General features: G+C 35.0%; 1 protein-coding gene across 2 annotated transcripts in view; it reads right to left on the bottom strand.

The window, feature by feature from the left end:
* The window catches only part of DENND6A (DENN domain containing 6A), a 50,061-nt gene that overhangs the window by 8,415 nt on the left and 20,581 nt on the right, over nt 1-21,065 (bottom strand). For both annotated transcript variants that reach the window (XM_055558497.1, XM_055558496.1), the window contains exons 4-12: nt 15,178-15,290; nt 12,890-12,970; nt 11,711-11,816; nt 10,982-11,061; nt 9,886-9,948; nt 9,037-9,092; nt 6,319-6,441; nt 5,716-5,811; nt 3,608-3,702 (exon numbers count right to left, since the gene is read on the bottom strand). In XM_055558497.1, coding sequence (XP_055414472.1) covers nt 3,608-3,702; nt 5,716-5,811; nt 6,319-6,441; nt 9,037-9,092; nt 9,886-9,948; nt 10,982-11,061; nt 11,711-11,816; nt 12,890-12,970; nt 15,178-15,290 — 813 coding nt within the window. The remainder of the gene's footprint in view (nt 1-3,607; nt 3,703-5,715; nt 5,812-6,318; nt 6,442-9,036; nt 9,093-9,885; nt 9,949-10,981; nt 11,062-11,710; nt 11,817-12,889; nt 12,971-15,177; nt 15,291-21,065) is intronic.

The following is a 21,065-nucleotide window of genomic DNA, read 5'->3' as shown; positions in this document are numbered from 1 at the left end:
CCAGCTAACTGGACAGAACATACTTTTTCTGCAGTTTTACTGATCCACTTAGATAGTCTTGAATTTTCAAAGTCAGGATTCCAAGCAGACCTGTTAAGCTTTATAACTTGTGGAGAAATTTGCAGTGGTCTTGGTCTCAAGATCAATGGGCAGAAAGGAAAAATATCCCAAGAAATATACCCAATACTCATAAATTAAAAGATAAATGGAATTTTCATGAATGTGATATCAAAACCAAAGACAATGAAGGAAAATATTGACAAGCTGGACTTCATCACAGTTTAAAAGGTTTTGTGCATCAAAGGATACTATCAAGAGAGTGAAAAGACAACCCACAGAACAGGAAAATGTATTTACTTTTCTTTGTATCAATAATAATAATAATAATAAAGGACTATATACCAAATGGGATTTATTTAAGGAACGTAAGGTTAGTTTCACATTAAAAAAATCAATTAATTCAATATACTTTATTAAAAGGACAAAAACCACATGATGATCTCCACAGATATAGAAAAGCATTTAACACCAATTCATTATACTCATTCTCAACAGAGTAGGAACAGAAGGGCACTTCCTCAACTTGATGAAGGACATCTATGAAAAACCTACACCTAACATCATAATTACACCTGTATATTGAAAACTACAAAATGTTGCTGAGAAAAATTAGAGAATATCTAAACAACAGAGAGACAGTCTAAGTTTCTGGACTGAAAAACTCAGTATCTTTAAGATGGCACTTCTCCCCCAAGTTGATTACATATTCCCCATTGTAACCAAATATATTCCTATCAAAATTCCAGTTACCTTTTTTGTTTTCTGCCCAATGTGCAGAAATTGACAAGGTTATCCTAAAATGTATATGGAAATGTAAATAGCCAAAATAGACCCAGAGGAGACAAAACTATTTTGAGAAAGAATAGGAAAGGTGGAAGATTTATATCTCCTGATGTCAAAACTTACTATAAAATTACAGTAATCAAGACATACTGGTATAAAAATAAGATCAATGAAACAGAAACAGGATCCCAGAAATAAACCTTATGTTTATGGCCAATCAATTTTCAAAAAGAGGTATCAATGCAATTCAATGGATAAAGAACAGTCTTTTCAACAAATGATGCTAAGACAACTTGATATCAATGCGCAAAAAAAAGATGATGTTATACCCTGAACCCCACATCATACACAAAAATTAACTTGGAGTGGTTCCTAAATACAAGCGCTAACAATACCATTTTTAGAAGAAAACATAGAAGAAAATCTTTGTGATTTTAGGCTAGGCACAAGTTCTTAGATAAGTCCTTAGATAAACATCAAAGGTCAATTCATAAAAGAAATAAAGAAAACTGATAAACTAGACTTCATCAAAATTAAGTACTTTTGCACTTCCAAAGACATCTTTGAGAAAACAAAACAAGAAGTCAAATACTGTGAGAAAACATCTGCAAATCATGTATCTGAGAAAAACCTGTGTCCAAAATACATAAAGACCTCTTACAACTAAAGAAGACAAGGAACCTAATTTTTAAATGGACAAAAGATTTAAATCAACATTTCACAAATAAGATATACAGATGACTAATAAGTAGACGGAAAGATACTCAACATCAGTAGTCACTAGGAAAAAGCAAATTAAAGCCATCATTTCAAACCCACTAGAAAGAAAAAACAGAAGAGATAATATCAAATGTTGGCAGGGATGTGACATGAAGAGACAGAAACCCTCATACACTGTTGGTTAAGAATGTAAAATGGTGGGCCACCGCAGAAAACAGTTTGGCATTTTCTTAAAAAGTTAAGCAGGCTCATCAGTTCATGCCACTTTACCAATGATCTTTTCAAAAGCTTCTAATAATAATACTTACATCCCCAACAGATAGCCTTTTCTCATTGAAAAAGGACAATAAACAGTAGTCTGCTACTGCTGCTAAGTCACTTCAGTCGTGTCCGACTCTGTGTGACCCCATAGACAGCAGCCCACCAGGCTCCCCCGTCCCTGGGATTCTCCAGGCAAGAACACTGGAGTGGACTGCCATTTCCTTCTCCAATGCATGAAAGTGTAAAGTGAAAGTGAAGTCGCTCAGTCGTGTCCAGCTCTCTGCGACCCCATGGACTGCAGCCCACCAGGCTCCTCCATCCATGGGATTTTCCAGGCAAGAGTACTGGAGTGCCATTGCCTTCTCCAAAACAGTAGTCTACTATGTTACAATTAATCAAATGGTATAGATTAATAGGACTAAAATAATAAAGTAAATATCAAGATTAAATTATGATAAAAACCAACTTTCCATATCTTCTCATAGATAAGACTCTGGTCACTGCTGTGCTCTGAATTATCAGGCAGAACACTAATGAAATGTCAAAGGATCATGACACTGACATTTCCAGAGTGCCATGAATTAAGTACTGTGTTTAATTCTCCCAGCAGACAAAGAATCCAAGGTTTAAAGCTCACACAGAACTGACTGTCAAGGTCAAGTCCTTTGCCCTTTCCCCTATTTCTTAAGGCTTCTAAGGATTTCAGTCTAAGATTGAGTCTAATATTTGTAAATAACAGGATTTAAAATGTTATTTCCTGACTCTAATATGTCTATCAGATTTATTTATATTCCAGGAAGGATATTTTATAAAATAAATAAATAATGTATTAAATATAATACCCATGAATACCAAAAGAAAAGTCTTTATAAGTAACATATCATAAAATCATTAAAAGAATATTTTGGACAGTTCACATCTCAATTATTTGCATAGAAAATTCAAGAATGTCCAGTGAGAAAATGTCAGAGGTACCACTAAACTGTTATTTAGGTTAACAAAATTGCCAATGGTTAGAATTTATTTACTCATTTAATAAACATTCATTAAACATGAATGGAAAGGCACCATGGAAAGGTGGTGGTGGTTTAGCTGCTCAGTCGTGTCCGACTCTTGCTACCCCGTGGACTGTAGCCCGCCAGGCTCCTCTGTCCATGGGATTCTCCAGGCAAGAATGCTGGAGTGGGTTGCCATTGGCTTCACCAGGGGATCTTCCCGACCCAGGAATCAAATCCCGGTCTCCTGCATTGCAGGCAGATTCTTTATTGATGGAGCTATAAGCGAAGCCCACAGAAAGGTACTACATGTCTTTTTTTTTTTTCAGTGAAAGCACAGCCTGTGGCCACTTCTTTAATCAGTATCAGTACCAGAAAAATGTTTAATTCGTGTTTTCAATTCATAGTTGAGAATTTTGTGTTAAACTGAGTAACTTGAACTTTCTTTAAGGTTTTATTCAAGCAGTGTTGGGAAAATCTTGTTTAATTGGGCTTATATTAATATATATATAAAAAGTAGCTCAAATTTTTGAGGTTTCAGTTTGTTATAATTAATTCATATAACACTGTAGGTGCATTTTTGGTAGGAGGACATGATGGCTTACACATTTAAGAACCTGTATATTTTAACTGGAAGTCATGCTCTCCTTCAAAGGCTTTATTCCAGTTGCCTCAAAGAAGTTTACCACCAACATAACTAAAAAGTAACCAAGCAATGAAAACAAACAGGAAGAAACAAACCTGCTCATCCACATTACACACTAAAACAAGAACACCAAGAACTTTACCTGCAGGTTTAAGGTCTCCTATTCGAATAATGTGTGGCCAGTGCTGGAGTGTTTTTGCAAAAAAAGGGTTGGTTACTCCTAATATGACTGAGGGCCTACATAAAAACAGAACAAAACCAAAGTCACCAAAAAACACATGTCCCATCAGTTTACAATTTATTTTGAGTGAACAATAGATAATCTTTTCCTTCACTGGTACTACGTACCAACTACATGCCAGGCACTATTTTTGGCATGAGGTATATAAAGATGAAAAGACACGGTCTTTCTTAAACCACACAGGAAAAAGGGTATACATACCCAATTATAATATCAGAAATTAGAATATAGTGAAGGTGATATAAAATGTACAAGAATTACAAAGGAGAAACTATGTCTGCCAGCGAACTAAAGGACAGATTCACTGAAACAATGACATGTGTACAGAGATATGAAAGATGAATAGGAGTTTTGTTTTGAAGTATAATTGATATATAATAGTATATAAGTTATGACAGGAATTTTTTGTCAAGGGTATAAAAAAAAAAGTGATACATGAGAATGAATAGTATGTGCAAAGACATGAAGTGAGATCATGGTCTACTTGTAAAACTACATATAGTTCAGCACTCTTAAAGCACAAAGCTGGAAGCGTGAACAGTCTGAAATGAAAGCAGATGGGCAGATGCTAGCCAGATCACCAAGTACCAACTTTACATGCTAGGAAATTTAGATGTTATCTTACAGGCAAACAGAAGCTACTAGAGAACCAAGTAGAAGAATGTTACATAAATAAAAATGTACTTACTAGAAAGATCACTTGGGTGGGGGATTTGGAAGATGCTCTATAAAAAGGGGAAGAAGTTTGGGGAAAAGAAACAGCAGATATGAAACAGACTAGAAATAGTAAGGCTAGGAAAAGAGCTTTGGAAAAAGATAACAAATTTATGAGAGATATTTTAGGATGTTGAACTGGCAGAATTTGGGTAAACTTTATGTGGAGCATATTAAAAAGGAGAAATTTATGACAATTCAGGTTTTTGATAACAAAGTAAAAAGAATTACCATTCCTGAAAATAGGAAGAGGCATGGAACTAGGGGAAAAAATGAGGAGACAAAAAAGAAATCAGTTTGATCATGTTTAGTTTTGGGTGCCATTAAGACATCCAGGTGGCAACACAGTAAAAAACAACAAAAACAAAAACTTGGATAGAGGTCGAGACCTTGCAAAGATTTGAACTAGGAAGACAAACTTCAGTCATCATTATGTAGGTGTTAACAGAGACCGTGGGTACAGATAAGACTGTTCAGAAAGAATTATCGGTCTGAAATCAGAACCCAGAACACAATACTGGAGAACACCAGCATTTAAGGGGTTGGCAGAGGAAGAGAAGTCTGCAGAGAAGACTGAGTGCACCACCAGAGAGTCAGGTGAGATGGCATCAAAGATTAAAGTGTTTTCAAGGTCAATGGATTCAATGCCATGAGAAAAGGGAAGGCAGGAAAAAACAGGGCAATAATGTATCCACAGGTTCAAGGCAGTGAGAAGGGTCTTCTTAACTTCAGCAAAAACAACTTCAGCAGAGATGAAGAAATCAACTTGCAATGAATTGAGCTAGGAAACCAAGAAGTGGAGATAGTAAATGGAAATTTTTATTGTTATTCTAGAAACTAGGCTATGAAAAAAAGGTGAGCAATAAAGCAAGAGCTAAGAGGGAAAGGCAAGATATTTTTTTTCCCCTTTTATAGACTGAGAAGAATTTTTATATGTTTGTATGGTGATTCAATGAGGAAGGGGAAGGAAAAGGAAGTTACAGAGCAAGAAAAGATAACTGATACTGTAAGAGGTCGTGAAGTAAAGAACAAAGATACAACTAAAACTACAGTTGGGTAGCTAGCCATTAATAACAATTATGGCTTCCACCAGTAAAGCAGATCATTTACAGAAAATAAGATACTGACTCTTGAAATGTGAAATTATTACCAGCTGCTCCTCAAAAGTACCTTTACAAAATCAATCTTGCAATAAGTTCAAATTTTAAACTTTTAAATTATTACCAAAAATAATTCTAAATGCTTTGGTTATAAAGGTTAATATTTAGTCAATAAAAGTTATTTTGTTTACTCACGGGGCTTGAGTACGGGTAGTATATTCTTTGAATTCACTATCATGAATAGTGAAATAAGGTCGGAAATCACTGAAGTACTTTAATGGAGAAATACAGCTGTGGAGCAAGAAACACATGTAAAACAAAGGACAGAAATTAAAGGCCCTACACAGTAACTATAAAACCTCTATACACAGAATTTATCCCACTGAGATCATTATCTGTTTCAATAAATGGTAAGACTGTTTCAGGACAATGGCGATATGTAATTACCGAGTGGCTAAAATACAGAAAACACACTGGATTTAAGAGAAGTTTGAGTGAAACTCTGACTCTGTCATTCATTAACTACATGCCTTTTACTAGACACTGACTGTTCGCACTACTGATATCTATCAGGTGCCAACTTTATGTGAGTGTATGAGCATGCCTATTATTCAGAAAAAAAACAAAACATGGCTCCAGCCCTAATGGAGCCTGAATTAATTTTCTCATCAATAAACGGTGCTATAATGAGGACTACCTTCTCACAGGGTTATTGTGTAGATCGATGCAATGAGTGTGCAAACAATCACAGATGGTAAAGTGTTGTAACTATCACCACCAGGAACCAAATATACTCACTTCACAAGTGCCAATACAGTCTCTGAAGACTCTGATGGTGACGGTGCCATGACCACAAGGGGCTCTCCCAACAGCACCAGCTCCCAAAGCATCTGACTATGAAGGAAAACTGGGCAGAAACACCTGGAAGGTGTTTACACAGAAGAGACAGTCTTACTTATCCACTCAAGGTTTAAGTTCCTATATAGTGATTCTAAAAACTTCATATTGATACAATTCTTATAGCTATATATACCTTGAACTGATATACAAATCCATTTACACAGAATATGGTGATGCATAGAGATATAAGTTCCTTTTATCCACATAAAATATATAGTGATTTTATTCCAATTTTTACAAAATTAAATGTAAATTAAATGTAAATTTTAATGTAAATTTTATTTAATTTTACAAAATTTAATGTAAATATTTACAATATTAATGTAATATGCTGACACACAGAATGGCTAACAATAAAAGCATACAAGATAATTATTAAATTACTATACCATACGGTACGAACTGAACTGACGGTACATCTAGTTTATCAATACTGCTTTGTTACATTTGAATTTCTTAAGTATGTTGAAGGAAACAAGAAAAAATTAATTTTCTAAAGGATATTTACTAGATGTACTTAATTTCAATGTTAATGCTTTCATCATTAAAGGATGGATGAAAAGAAATCACAATGGAGTGGGGTTCTCATGCCAAACAACAGAATGATTTCCTAGGAAGATCCTCTCCCTACAGAAATGCTGCATATTTTTATAGTAGCCCTGGAATTAGACAGAAGCATACAGGAACAAAACTCTGGTACGTTACCTAGCCTAAGTTACATCTCCTCCTAGCCAGGTCAAAATTTTTCCTAGTAGATTAGAGGAAAACTATTTATCTATTTATAAAAATCACAACTGATCTACCTAGTTGAAAACATATACACACAAGAAAGAAAAAGAAAGAAAAAAAAAACACACAAGTAACTCTTAAGTATAAAAATATGAAACAAATTTGTGAGCTGGAAGTTAGGGAAAGTTAATTTTAACTACTCAAAGGCAAGAAAAGATACGTGAAGGAAGAGCAAAAAAAAAAAAAAACCACAAAAATAAAAACAATACAAAAGGGAAAAGAATAACTTATCGATGGAGAAGGCTGGGGAACACCAAACTAATGAAATGATCAAAGTGAGCATTATCAGTAAGAAGGCAAGTTTTGGTTATCTCCCGACCAAAGACAGAGAGCCTGAATCTAATCACAGGTAAACCCCAGACAAACCTAAGCTGAGGGATTTCCTGTAAAATAACTGTCCTGTAATCCACAAGAATGTCAGGGCATGAAAGGAAGACTGAGGAAATGTTCCAGACTAAGAGACACTGAAAACACATGACAACTGAATGCAACAGACAACTCTGAACGAGATATTATTGTGACAAATGGCGACATTTGAATGTGATCTCAGTAGTAGATGGTATTATCATTATTAATTTTCCAATGTTTATGGCTGCACTGAGTCCTTATTTGTAGAAAATAGACACTAAAGTATTAAGGGATGATCGGGGCATCAGGTCTCCAACTGACTATAAATTGGTTCTAGGAAAAAAAAGTCTTCTGTACTGTACTGACCACTTTCCTGTAAATCTGTGATTGTTTCCAAATTTTATATAGATGCATAAATTTTATATAAGTAAATACATAAAATTTTGAAATAATCATGAGCTTACAGAAAAGTAGAATATATATAATTTATAATTTTTAAATATATAATGTAGATAATTATATATATAATTTTTAAACAATAATTTATATATAAAATTTTAAAATAAGCAAAGGAAAAATGGAAAAGACCTATATGAAAAACATCTGACCAACTAACTTTAATCGCAGGATGCCCTTAAGGCATCAAAGTTGCAAACTAGTTTTCTCTGAAGTATAGTAATATGTTATTCAGTTCAGTCGCTCAGTTGTGTCCAACTCTTTGCGACCCCATAAACTGCAGCACACCAGGCCTCCCTGTCCATCACCAACTCCCGGAGTCCATCCAAACCCATGTCCATCGAGTTGGTGATGCCATCCAACCACCTCATCCTCTGTTGTCCCCTTCTCCTCCTGCCCTCAATATGTTATTAGTAAGGGCACAAACAGATAGGAAGTACAGTTACAAGATGAAGCAGTCTATGAAAGCTCTGTGTTGTACTAGTAATATCTGTTATACAAAGTAGTTTTTATTGAGAGGGAGATAAGTATTAAATATTCAAGAGAGGAAACCTTTAATAGACACCAGTGGTACACATTAAGTTAACTGCAGTGTTAATTACTACAATGAGGGCTTTGTAGGGAAATGACAGAGCTAAATGTCTAAAGTGCTACTTTCTTTAGCACCACTTTCATATTCCCATTCTGGAGAATCACGCTTTATGCTCCCAATCTACCTGCAAGTCCCCCAAAAAAGGCATCCCTGGAAAAAAAATATCATTTACTGTTCTCACACCCAACCAAACAAAAAAAAATTTGTTTCTACCATGTAATACTCTTTCCATACACAAATTTCCTTAGGAGTCAAAGAAAATGATGTGCAGTCAGGAATGAATCATTGATTTACAACATGTGAAACATAATGACTATTTTTTTCCAATTTTTCCCACATTTGATATAGGAACATTCATTTTCTAAAGAAATTAATAACAATATCATAAAGCAAATGAGACAAGGAAGTTAACAAAATTTTTTATTCTTTACCTGAAAAGATCCACTTCATGAACAGTAGGTAAAATAACAGATATATGAGCATCTCCCTAGGAGATAAAAAAGACAAATAGACAAGATGTCACTGAAATGTACAGAAACTGGTTTTTAAAATCTAACTCATGATCAGTAAGCCATGTTGCCCTCTCTGTCTTTTAGGATTCTCTTCCTCCAGAAGCAGCCACAAAGAGAATGGGTGTTATCAGTCTCCCCTAACACAGCAGAAGGTCAAGGATGACACAGATTCCACAGATAAAGCATTAATCCAGTAGTCAGATGTCAGATTAATTCTCAACTGTATGAAATACTTCCATAATACTAGTTGAGATATACAACAGGCAAAATTAGTCTTCCTATTGCTCTCCATTTTTATTTAATTCAAAGAACAAGGGAGTGCTAATACACCAGTTAAATAATTTCAAATGAAAAATTCATCCCCACCCACAAACAAATGTAACTGTAGGGAAAATGAAAGGCAATCATAACTGCAGAATCCTTTGGATTAAGTTTCCCCAAACAGAAGTCTGTTGACCATTCTTCTAAGATCAGAGGTTTTGTTAGAATCAAACCTTGTTTAATCTTTTTCAAAAGATAGCTTTTTCCTTTTCCTCACAATTACAGTATAAATTCTGAGTTCTCCAGTGTCTACCAGAGAAAGAACAACAACAACAAAAACGAAGCAACATTAGGAAGTTTATTATCAATTCATTAAAAATTATTTAATGGGATATTTCAGTGATATTCAGAAATGTAACATAAATCTAAGAAATTCTAAATTTGCTAGTTGAAAATTTCTGCTAGAGACTATATATGCTGGATTATTCTACCACAGTACCATACTACCTGCTGAGTTAACTGCACTATTTGAGTTGTCCCAGGCTTGTCGTGACATGTGGGAATCCGGACCTGAAAGAGAAGAAAATAACTCTGGGTACAAAAGAATGACCTTTTTTAATACAGTAATTTGTGAGTGACACTACAAGGAGGGATCAGAAGCACTCAGTCTATCCTGAAGCTGAAAGGTATACTCAGCAATGCCTAAAAAGCCGTGAAAGCAAAACACTTTTGTAAGATTCTAAATAAAAGTTGTATTTATTTTCAGTCACAGCAGAAGGTAAGTGAATCGAGGTCTCCACATTCCCACACACAGAGAAATCACTAACCCACTGAGAAGCGAACGTGCTGAAAACCAGAAAAGGACATCAACTACATACCGTTCCTGCTTATTGTTCCAGTCTTTGCTTCATTAATATACACACACCCAAACACACCCTCTCAGGCTTGCCAAACTACGGGATATATCTCACAGGGAACCATGAGAACTCTTAACCCAGAGCAACTTTTGATTATTTAGGAGGGGGAGAAAAACAGAACAGAAACGAGGACATCTGAAGAGAGAACATCGCCAAAAATAAGCCCAACTTGAAAATGAATGGCAAAAGCACTTAGAGCAAATTTACACAAACCCTAAGAACAAAATGTTGACTCATTATATTAAAAACAAAAACCACACAGCTTAATAGAGAACAATACCCAGATGCTATTAAAAAGATTTCATAAGACTGAGAATCAATGGCTTTCCTAATTTCTTTTAAAGTTTACTAACTCATACTCAATTCTACACGTGCTCTGCAATACCATCCATCCCTGGAGGACCATGAAGCTGTACAATTCTAGGAGGTGGCATTCACATTCACAAGTATTATTTAAGAATAACACCACCATCCTCACACTCTACAGGATGAACACAGGACTGGTGCCCTGTGGAGTTGTGTGACAAATAGTTTTGTGGTACCTCTGTAATTCCTTACACCAATGACAAAGAAGTGAAAGCAGCAACGCGACTGAACGTTATTAGGGAGTTAAAAAGCAAAATGCGTGCGTGAACTTCCTACAGTTCTTTAAAAAAAGAGACAAATGAAATACAAGCTATCATTACCTTCATTACTACCCCCATAATAGGCAGGTATAATGTTTTCCCTGGCACTGGTGCAGGCCATCGATCAACATCATTACAAGCTGAAAATATAGTAAAATATATCTTTAGTATAAATGGAAATACTAAAATATTAACAATGGAACATTAGAAATTAGAACTCTACTTTTTGCTTTCTATATGGCAGAAAAAATACACTTGGAAGGATGGAAGATAAATGGCAAAAGAACTGAAATAACTTTTATTTCACAAGATACACACCAATGTTCTAGGATACAAACTGGCTAACACATGCTTTGAAATGAATAGGTTTTAACAGAAGTTTTCATTTAAAAATAAAATAAAATTTAAAAAAATAAATAAATAAATAAATAAAAGAAGTTTTCTTATTTATTACTACTAAAATCAGCTACAAAAGCACACAACCTAGCAGACGTCTTCTTTCTGTATCAAGTGACATAGGATTTCTATTTAATAGTACTCTAAGTATCAGAACTGGCAACTCAATATTTGTTCATTATTATCCAAAAAATAAGCATCATCTGTATTTCAAAAGGAGATAATAAAAGATAGGGTCTGTGTTGTTTGTAGGTAAATATGCCAGAAGCGTAGTTTGATATCTCTCCATCAGATAGCCCTCAAAATTCTTAACTGATCTTTTTTCACTTATTTCCAGTAAAAATTTTAAAACTCCTTTATAGAGGAACATAACTCATACAATGTTTAACTTACCTGCTTCCAAATAAGGTTCATTCTTCTCAAAATATTCTGGTGCTATCTGCTTGAGCACAGTGTGAAAAAAATGAATATAAGGAAGCTTGCTGATTAAAACCAAGGACTGCAAGGGAAAAAAAAAACAACAGTGTTTAATTTCCTTATGACTATAATTTAAGTTTGTCATTTCTTATGTAATCAATTACTAACAAGCCAAATTCAGCAAAAAGTGTGGATTTGAAAATGAAAAGGCTTTGACAGTAGATGGTTAAAAGGAATATAAAACTAGAATGGCAGAACACTGAAATTTAACCTTATTACTACATTTTAAGAGCATAAAGACATAGTCACAGATTTTCCTGCTCTCCAGGAAAAAGAATTTCCTATAAACAAATAAGTATCATGGATAATTTCAAAGCCTAGCTACTATTTTTGTCAGCAAAGCAATATTAGGAATTAGCCAGATAAACTCTTCCTAATAAAGAAAATGCAAATGATGATGCTTTTTCAAACTAAAACCTATGGCTGTTATATTTTAGGGTTCAGTGGCTTTAGCCACATTCTTAAAAATTGTCACTTTATAGTCTGTGATCACTTCAGATATAGATTATGCTGATTTTTTAAAAAATCTGTTTTTCTTGAAAACGACTTTTCCCCTTTCCATCAATACACGGCCAGGGCGTGTTCTAGTCACAGTGGGGACCAGTGTGTCCCTCCCTGTCAGCTGGGATAAAACTGGAACTAACTTATATATATATATTTAGAAACAAAAAAATTATACATTTAGAGTGGGAGCAGTAATGCCTAAGAGGTTGGTCAAGCATATTTAGTGGCTCTTCAAAAAAACATACTGCAGACTTCTATTCGTTGTAACTATATCACAATCTGTTCATTCTTTCCCTTACTCTAAAATGTGAAAATTAAACAGATTGTTCTGAGTTTTGAAAGTTTCATACAGTAACTGTAACTTACTGCCAGGAATCTAGCACATAGATAGCAGAAAGGCAAAATTCAATAGCAGTTAAAAATTTAAGGGCAGATGTCTACAATCTAAAAAAAAAAAAAAAAAAAAGATAAAATATGAATTCCAGTATGTTTAAAGATGAAATATGAAACTTTAAAGACTGTTCGGTCTAATAATTTCTATTCTTCTAACCACGATGTAAAAATGTTTCCACTAATGTATATGAAAATTACCTTTTGAAAATAGCCTCTTTTTAGAGTTTTATCCCGAACTTGTCGAAAATACACATATCCATAAAAATAGGCAGGATCTTTCTATGAAAGAAGTGACAAATTAAAAACATACATATATATCAACTCTTTACTATTAATGGTAAGTTCCTTTATAAACTCAAACTGAGATATGAAGTATACACAAAAAGTTAGTTATACTTTTCCACCAATGTAAACAACAATCATGATAATAACTGCCAGATAGAAACCTGCTAACTTGCCCAAAGATGAAATAATTATAGCTTAATGTACAAAGCTAACCTTCTATAACTTAATGTTTTTATTCTTTATTTATATCTGTGGTAGTTAACGGAAATTGAAAATAATCAAATTCTGTTTTCCCCAATGGTACACTTAATGTTTTAAAAATCTGCCTACAATTTTTGAGGTATTCTAATACAAAATTTCAAGAGAGAAATTAAAAGGAGTTAAATGTTAATCTGAGTCCTACATATACTGTTATACTTTTCACCCAATAATAATGAAACACTGGAATGCTTATCAACATACAATTTGAAAGGCAATTACATTCCAAAAAAACTTGCAAAATTTTTACATCCTAATGGAATAAACTCTGGCCCAGTTCCTTGTTATTCTTTAAACAAATATTTATTGACCACCTACTTTGAATAACGCATTGTGTTAGAGAAGATAAAATGATGCGTAAGACATAGTTCCTTAAGAAGATGACAAACTAAGAGAGAGAAGAAAAGTACAAAAATGACTATTATGTAAAAGGAGGGCAGGTACCATGAAAAAAGCACAAAGTAGTATTTTTTCCCCTCTGCCAAGGGGGAAGAGATTACCTGTCTATGGTGATCAGTAAAGATTTCACAGAGGCAGATGTTTTTGAATTAGGTACTGAAGAATAGATATGACTTAAACAAAGACATTTCAGGTTTAGAGGGTCAAGAGTTTGAGCAAAACCATGCAGAGACAAAAAAATACAAGCTACCTCAGGGAAAAGCTATAGTTCAATTTAGCTAAAATATGACACATGTATAGAAAGAAGATTAAGCTAGAAATTCAAACGGTAAAGTTTTATCTTGGAAGGCCTAAAAAGTGAGAACCAGGAAACAGTACTATCATTAGCTCTTTATTCATTAAGCAATAGGTAATCGTTTTAGATTTGTTTTATGTAATATATTATGTACACTTTAGCTAGGAACACTGTATAAAATATATTGCACTGAGAAAGACAGGAGATGGGTGTCTTTGGGCGAATTTTGTAATCCTCAGTAGCCCTCAAGTTTGCAAAAGGAACTCTCTCAGAACAATATAGGGAGGATTAATAAGATGTGTGTGCTCAGTCACTTCTGACTCTGTGACCCCACGGACTGCAGCACCCTCTGCTCCTTGGTACATGGGATTGTCCCAGCAAAAATACTGGAGTGGGTTGCCATTTCCTCACCTAGGAGATGTTTCTGACCTGAGGATCAAACGTACATCTCCTGCATTGGCAGGTGGATTCTTTACCTCTGAGCCATCTGGAAATCTCATTAGTAAGATAATATATGCTTATTGATACAATGCCAAGAACACAAACAAGCTATTAGCAGCTGAAAGAATATGTTAGTAGTGATAGCCAAGGTCATGGAAAGGATGAGATGGTTATAAGAGACATTTTAAAGGACTTTAAAGACTTTTTTTTAAAGGCTTTGCTTACTGGAAGATTAGGGTCATTGGTAGATCACGGAAGGTAAGCTGTAAATACTTATTTGAGGGAAAAGATGTCAAGTTCTTACTGGCTGTGCTAGTAGGACATCCAGATAGAATGATTCTTCATGCAGTTAGTGTGAACTACTGTACCAAACAGAAATTCTGGAACCATTTGAATTATAGCATTGTTTTTAGCAGACAAAACTGTAAACCAAAGCTCATTTAAAAATCAAAGAGACAACAGTAATTGTACTGTAAAGCCGGTAGGGATTACCATAGGGAATCTTGAACTCTGGGTGATATTCACCCTGCTTCCACATTTAACAAAGAGCTATTAACAAGAAAGAAAATTACCTCAACATTCTAATTTCTATTATTCACAATGGCATTATAATATGTTTTAAGAATAATAACTTTAAAAAGTCTCTTTCACTCACATACTAAATCCTAATGAATCAGACTCACTTGGGAAATCCAGCAGTATAACACGGTAAGAAAACAAAAGCACAGTTTTTCTGAATGCTATAAGAGGTAACTCGGTCCTAAAGTTTCCTCTCACATGGACATTATTCTATTACTACTTTTCCAACCTTTAAGTAAACTGGTAAATCTTTGTCAAATTGATCCAGGAGACAATGCAGTGACACCCTCCTCCCAGAAGACTGTCGAAATCTAAAACAAAACTGGGTATCTCCAAGACAACCTAATGAAAACAAAAATGAAAGAAATTAAGGACAGCACAGTATAACATTAATTATCCAGTTTCACTATATTTTAGAGCTAAAGAGGTCCTATCAATTATTGAAACCCATTTTATCATGTTTTAGAGAAGAAAAAGGAGGAGACCCTGACAGATTCGGTGACTTGCTCAAAGCCATCTTTTCTAGTTAGAGGCAAAGTCATTAGTAAAACAAACATCTTATGTCCCTCTACTGTTTTTCCTATTCCGTTTTCTCCATGTAATTAAAACTTTTTGAAAACTGTGTGCGTGTAATGTTGATTCACAAACATAATAATGGGCAAAAGAAACTAAATACAAAAGAACACAAATTGTTCAAATCCATTTATATAGTTTTTTCTTTTTTAAAGCAGGCAAACTATAGTGTTTAGGAATGTACAGTTGGATGATAAAACTGTAAGGAAAAGCAAGAAACTTAATACTGTAAGAATCAGTATAGTGATTTGCAAAGCTACATGCATCCCAGTGTTCACAGCAGCATTATTTACAATTGCCAAGGTATGGAAGCAATCTAAGTGTCCATCAACAGATGAACAGATAAAGATGATGTGACACACACACGCACATATACACAATAGAATATTAGCCAGAATAAAAGAATGAGCTTTTTCCATTTGCAGCAACATGGATGGACTTCGAGGGCTTTCTGATAAGTGAAATAAGTCAGATAGAGAAAGACATACACTGTATGATATCATTTCTATGTAGAAGGGAAAAAAATAAAAAAAACTGTAAACAAAACTAACAAAATAAAGCAGACTTGCAGATACAGAGAACTAAAGGTTGGTTACCAGTGAGGGGTGGGGGGAATAGAGGGAGTGGGAAGGTGGGGGGTATAAACTACTGGATGTGAGAGACGCTATAATGATTATTGTACATTAAAGGGAATACAGTCAATATTTTACAATAACTGTAAATGGAGTATAAATTATTAAAATTACATTACAATGTTTTAATAAAAAGAAAAAAGAATCAAGGATAGTGGTTACCTTAGGAGAGGGGGAAGGAAATAGTGTTTGGGAAGGGACATGAGACAACTTTTGTGGCACTGGCAAAGTTCGATTTCTTGATCTTGTGTGAGTTTTATATTTCACAATGAGAATTAAAAAAAAAAAAGATATAGCAGACTCAGGAAGAGCTCAAGTAATAGACTTCCCATTTTAATCATTTCAATTATAAATAAAGGTTTAAAACTTTAATCATTTTAGCAAACCTCTTAAAACATTACTTTGTCAGGCAATAATTACAAAAACTGTAAATGCTCTACAAAGTAAAAGACACAATAAGCAGTTTGTCACTCAGATTCTTCCTAGTTACTGTATTTAGAACTAATAAGATTAAATACAGAATGTGCTCAAGAGTGTCTTACTATTATTACACACAGCAGTACTTCTATTATTAGTATATTAGTATTACACACAGAAGTACTTCTATTTCTTTAGCACATGAAGTTCTCAAAAAAGAAGAGAAAGTGAAAGCTGCTCAGTCATGTCCGACTCATTGCAACCCCAGGGACTATAAAGTCCATGCAATTCTCCAGACCAGAATACTGGAGTGACTAGCCTTTCCTTCTCCAAGGGATCTTCCCAACCCAGGGATCGAACCCATGTTTCCTGCATTGCAGGTTGATTCTTTACCAGCTGAACTACAAGGAAAGCTCAAGAATACTGGAGTGGGTAGCCTATCCCTTCTCCAGCAGATCTTGCCAACCCAGGAATCGAACCAGGGTCTCTGCATTGCAGGCAGATTCTTTACCAGCTGAGCTATCAGGGAAGCCCAGCTTGATATTACGTTTAAGTTTTTTAAAAAGCAACTCAGTTTATATACCTACATGCAATTACAGAAACTAGTATTTCTTTGGTGGAGAAGGGAAAAAACAAAGAGGACTGGAGAGTGAGTCAATTCAGTTTTTTTTTACTTGTTACAGCTAACGGTTTAAAATAAGGAAAACACATGAGACCAGAAATAATGGAAAATACTCCTAGCATTGTTTTAGTCCAATGGATTTATACACAGATGGTTCAGTTTTTCTCTTTAGAAGACAGAAAGATCCACTGAGAAGTACACACTATTTTCTCTGAGACACTTAGCAAGATACAGCAGAGAAAATGCAATGGATTTTAAGAAAGAGAAGTATAGGTTCTGAAGGGATGCTGAGCTTTATGGAAAGAAAGTAATTAAGTTCCCACAGGCCTTCATCCCTACCCACCCAGCTCCATTCCAAATCATGGGCATGCTGTAAGAATTTTCCAGTGACCAGCTCTACCTGCAAGTTGTACAGAACTGGTCAGGAAGCTAGATCACCAGGTCACAAAGGCTTTAGCCACAAAGGCTTTAGCCAATGTCTTTGTGAACTGAGGTAAATGGTTCCCATTTCATATTTCAGAAGTCTGTCCCTTCACACACAAAAGGTTACTAAAGGAATATCAACCTCTTACCTGGGCAGACCTTTGCTCTCTATCTTGACTTCACTATTAATGGGGCAGGAAAAGAGGCATTACGGATGGGCAACCAGGTTGTTTATATTTGCCTTTAAGAAAACGATACCTGTGGAGGGTGGGGCAATCCTGATACCCTACAACCTCATCAAAAATAAATCTACCTTGTTAGTATGACCCATCCAGTTTGCCTATTTTTAATAATAGAGTGAACCCTTACATAAGAAATATGATTACACATGAATGATGGTTAAGTATGACTGTGAACATGAAGGAAAAGTTACAATCTGAGAAAAAAGGAGTCACGATCAATGGGAACTAGTCCCAGGTCCATCAATAACTAGCCTTCTACAGGTTACTTAGCCTAAGTGACTTGTCAACAAAAGTAAGAGGCATCCTAACATGATCTCAAAAGTCACTTTTGGCAGTTATGTTCAATAATTCTAAAATAAAGTTCTACAACCAACCTAGGATTCTACTGAATTCCAAGCATCTTACCCAATATACTAAGAAAACGGAAGATCTATAAAGATCCAAAAAGACCTAAAAGTCGTGCAATGTGTGCCACAGCTTTCTGATTATTAACAAAAAATGGGAAAAAGTAAACGGAAATTACTTTTTCTTTATTAAAATCAAGGAATAAAGAATTTATACAAATTTTAAGATTAAATGGCAGCTCTCCAAAGAAAATATACCTTTACATGGCTTCTTGATTAAGAACAACAAAAACCCTTTCCTTGATAAAGTAGCAGGTAATAAGGAAATGGCAGATTTGCTCAGCAAACCCCCAAAGCCTGAGGAAAATTCTACTTTAATTAATCTAACATAATCTTTACTAGCCTCGAAAACAGAATGAATAATCCGACATTCTTTACACCAAGAAAGTTCCTGTAGTCTTCCTCCAACATCCTTTCCCAAACAACTAAGTTGTTAGGAGCGAAATCAAACAGAATTCCAGGTCAAAACTTTGTCGTTATTTTGTCTGCTTCAGAAGTGGTTCCACCCACCCCCAGCTCAATACATGAATTGAGTGCCCATTTCAATGAGTGCTCCCTCTGTGGTAGGCACTGTCAGGAACATTTTGGATACATTAACTCATCTGGTCTTCACGTTTCTCAGGTAAGTTCCCACTGTTAGTCCTGTTTGTGAGGAGGAATCCGAGGCACAGAAAAATTACATAATCATCCGAAGAAATAAATCTGCTAAATGGTAGAGTAAGAAGAACCTGAGAAGTCTGAATCTGGAGCTGATACTCTTGAGCATTATTATATCATACTGGTTCTTTCAAGTACAAATGGACCTCAAAACACCACTTCCACTAATGTGAAATATCCAGAACAGGTAAATCCATTGAGACAGAAAGCAGACAGGTGGTTGCCTGGGGCTGGGTGAGGGGAAGGGAAGAGAAGGACAATGGAGCATGAAGCGGGTGATAAATATTTTCTAAAACTGACTGAGGTAATAACAGTTGCACAACTCTGTGACTGTACTAAAAATCACTGAATTGTACATTTTATAAGAGTGAACTGTATCTCATAAATCTTTTTTTTATGGTACTTCACTGCCAACTGGAGCAAATCAAAAGTTTCTCTTCTCCTCTCAAAAAACAAAAAATCCTTCTAAAAAGTACCCCTCTGACTGAAGAGTTGCTGAACTCACTGGTTTCTGGGCCAGTCCTGTCAATTTCAGCAACTCCCATACAAACGCCATGCGGTATGCCACAAACGGCTCTCCTCCTATTGATCAAGGGCACAGATGATTTTATCTTCTACATCTGCCAATGAAACCAAGCCTGCAAAGCTACAGGTAAACAGAAGACACTTTCCCACATCAAAAATATTACTTGAGATTTGAGGGAAAAAAACTTACATATTTTTTTCTAAAGGGAAGAGACAACTTCAGAGTATTTTTATTTCAGCAGAAAACAGCTATAGAGCAGATCAGAGTAAGACTAATAAAAGAAAACATGAGACTTTAAGCATGAGCTCCATTCCTGGCCTCCAACTCTATGTAGTTACTCTCCCTGTGATGAGAGTTGGACATGCTGAGAAACAGGAGTTTAGAGCAGAGCTTCTCAAAGTGTAGTCCACAGACTGACTCTTGTTACAATACATGACAAAATAAAAACTCAAATTGAGAGTACACATTTAGAAACCCTTACAGCAATTTGATATTCCCATGACAAATCCAGACTTTCATTTGGTTTTTCCCCTTTTCATGGTTCTAAAAGTTCATGTACATAGCATTCTGTAAAAGCACTGGTCCACAACAGATTGGAAATTTTTTAAAAATCCAAACTGTCCTTCAACACAGATGAGTGTGAGAATGTGAGGAGCACTGTTTTCACTACTGAGAAGTGTAAAATACATGACGACATCCCAGCTGTTTACAGAGGAAAAAAAAAATCTGTTGAGACAAATACTATCTGTACATCTAATCCATCCACAATAAGGATTACTCTTTCCCTTGGATTCATCTTTACTTGAAACTCTCTACTAATGCTGAGTTTTCCCTCTGGTCAGGTTTAGAACATGGTGATTATAGTCCGTGGCTATCCATCACAGCCTAAGGATCAGGAATGCATATATCCAAATGATATTATAGTAAATAATGAGAAAAATAGCTGACAAATATTTATCAGAGAGAAACCATCCTTTAAACATAGGTTCCTAAAGATAAAAGCCATTCAAATGGAACAAAAGACTGAAATCTAAAAATAAAAAAAACAAAACTTTTTTCTAAAGTCACAGTATCTTAGGTGTGTGTGTTGGTAGTGGGGGAAGGAAGTGGACTGCCAAATCCTCCCACTGAGAATCCCCAATTCTTCTTTATCTGTATAACTTAACATAGACTCTAAATGCTGTTTTGCTTTTTTTTAAAGTGTGCACCATGGAAACTAAAGCTAGATTATGATTCTCTCCTAGAGATTGCTCTACTCCACCTTCTGCAACAATACAGCTATCTTGGGAAAAATCAAATCCATTCCAAAGTTGGCATGGTACTGATTTCAATTTCCATTTAATGAACGCACAAGTGAAACAAACTATTTGGACAATCACAATTGAGAACAGCGATCTCAAATATATACAAAATGCAGAGTCTCTTGTTGTCTAGATTAACATTCATCTGTTAAGATGGCAAGGTCGATTTTACTTTTAAGCACCAACCATATTTTGAATAAAAAGAAGCACACTTCATTTGATGTGCAGCCTATAAAAAAGGCATTACAAAACATACGTGGGTCATTCAAATGCCTAAAATACTGAACACATTCTTCTTTTTGGCCCCATGGAGTCCTAAC

This window comes from Bubalus kerabau, chromosome 20, assembly GCF_029407905.1.
Source record: "Bubalus kerabau isolate K-KA32 ecotype Philippines breed swamp buffalo chromosome 20, PCC_UOA_SB_1v2, whole genome shotgun sequence".
Taxonomy (NCBI): domain Eukaryota; kingdom Metazoa; phylum Chordata; class Mammalia; order Artiodactyla; family Bovidae; genus Bubalus; species Bubalus kerabau.
Note: the sequence above shows the minus strand (reverse complement) of the source record. Positions and strands in the feature narration are given on the sequence as shown.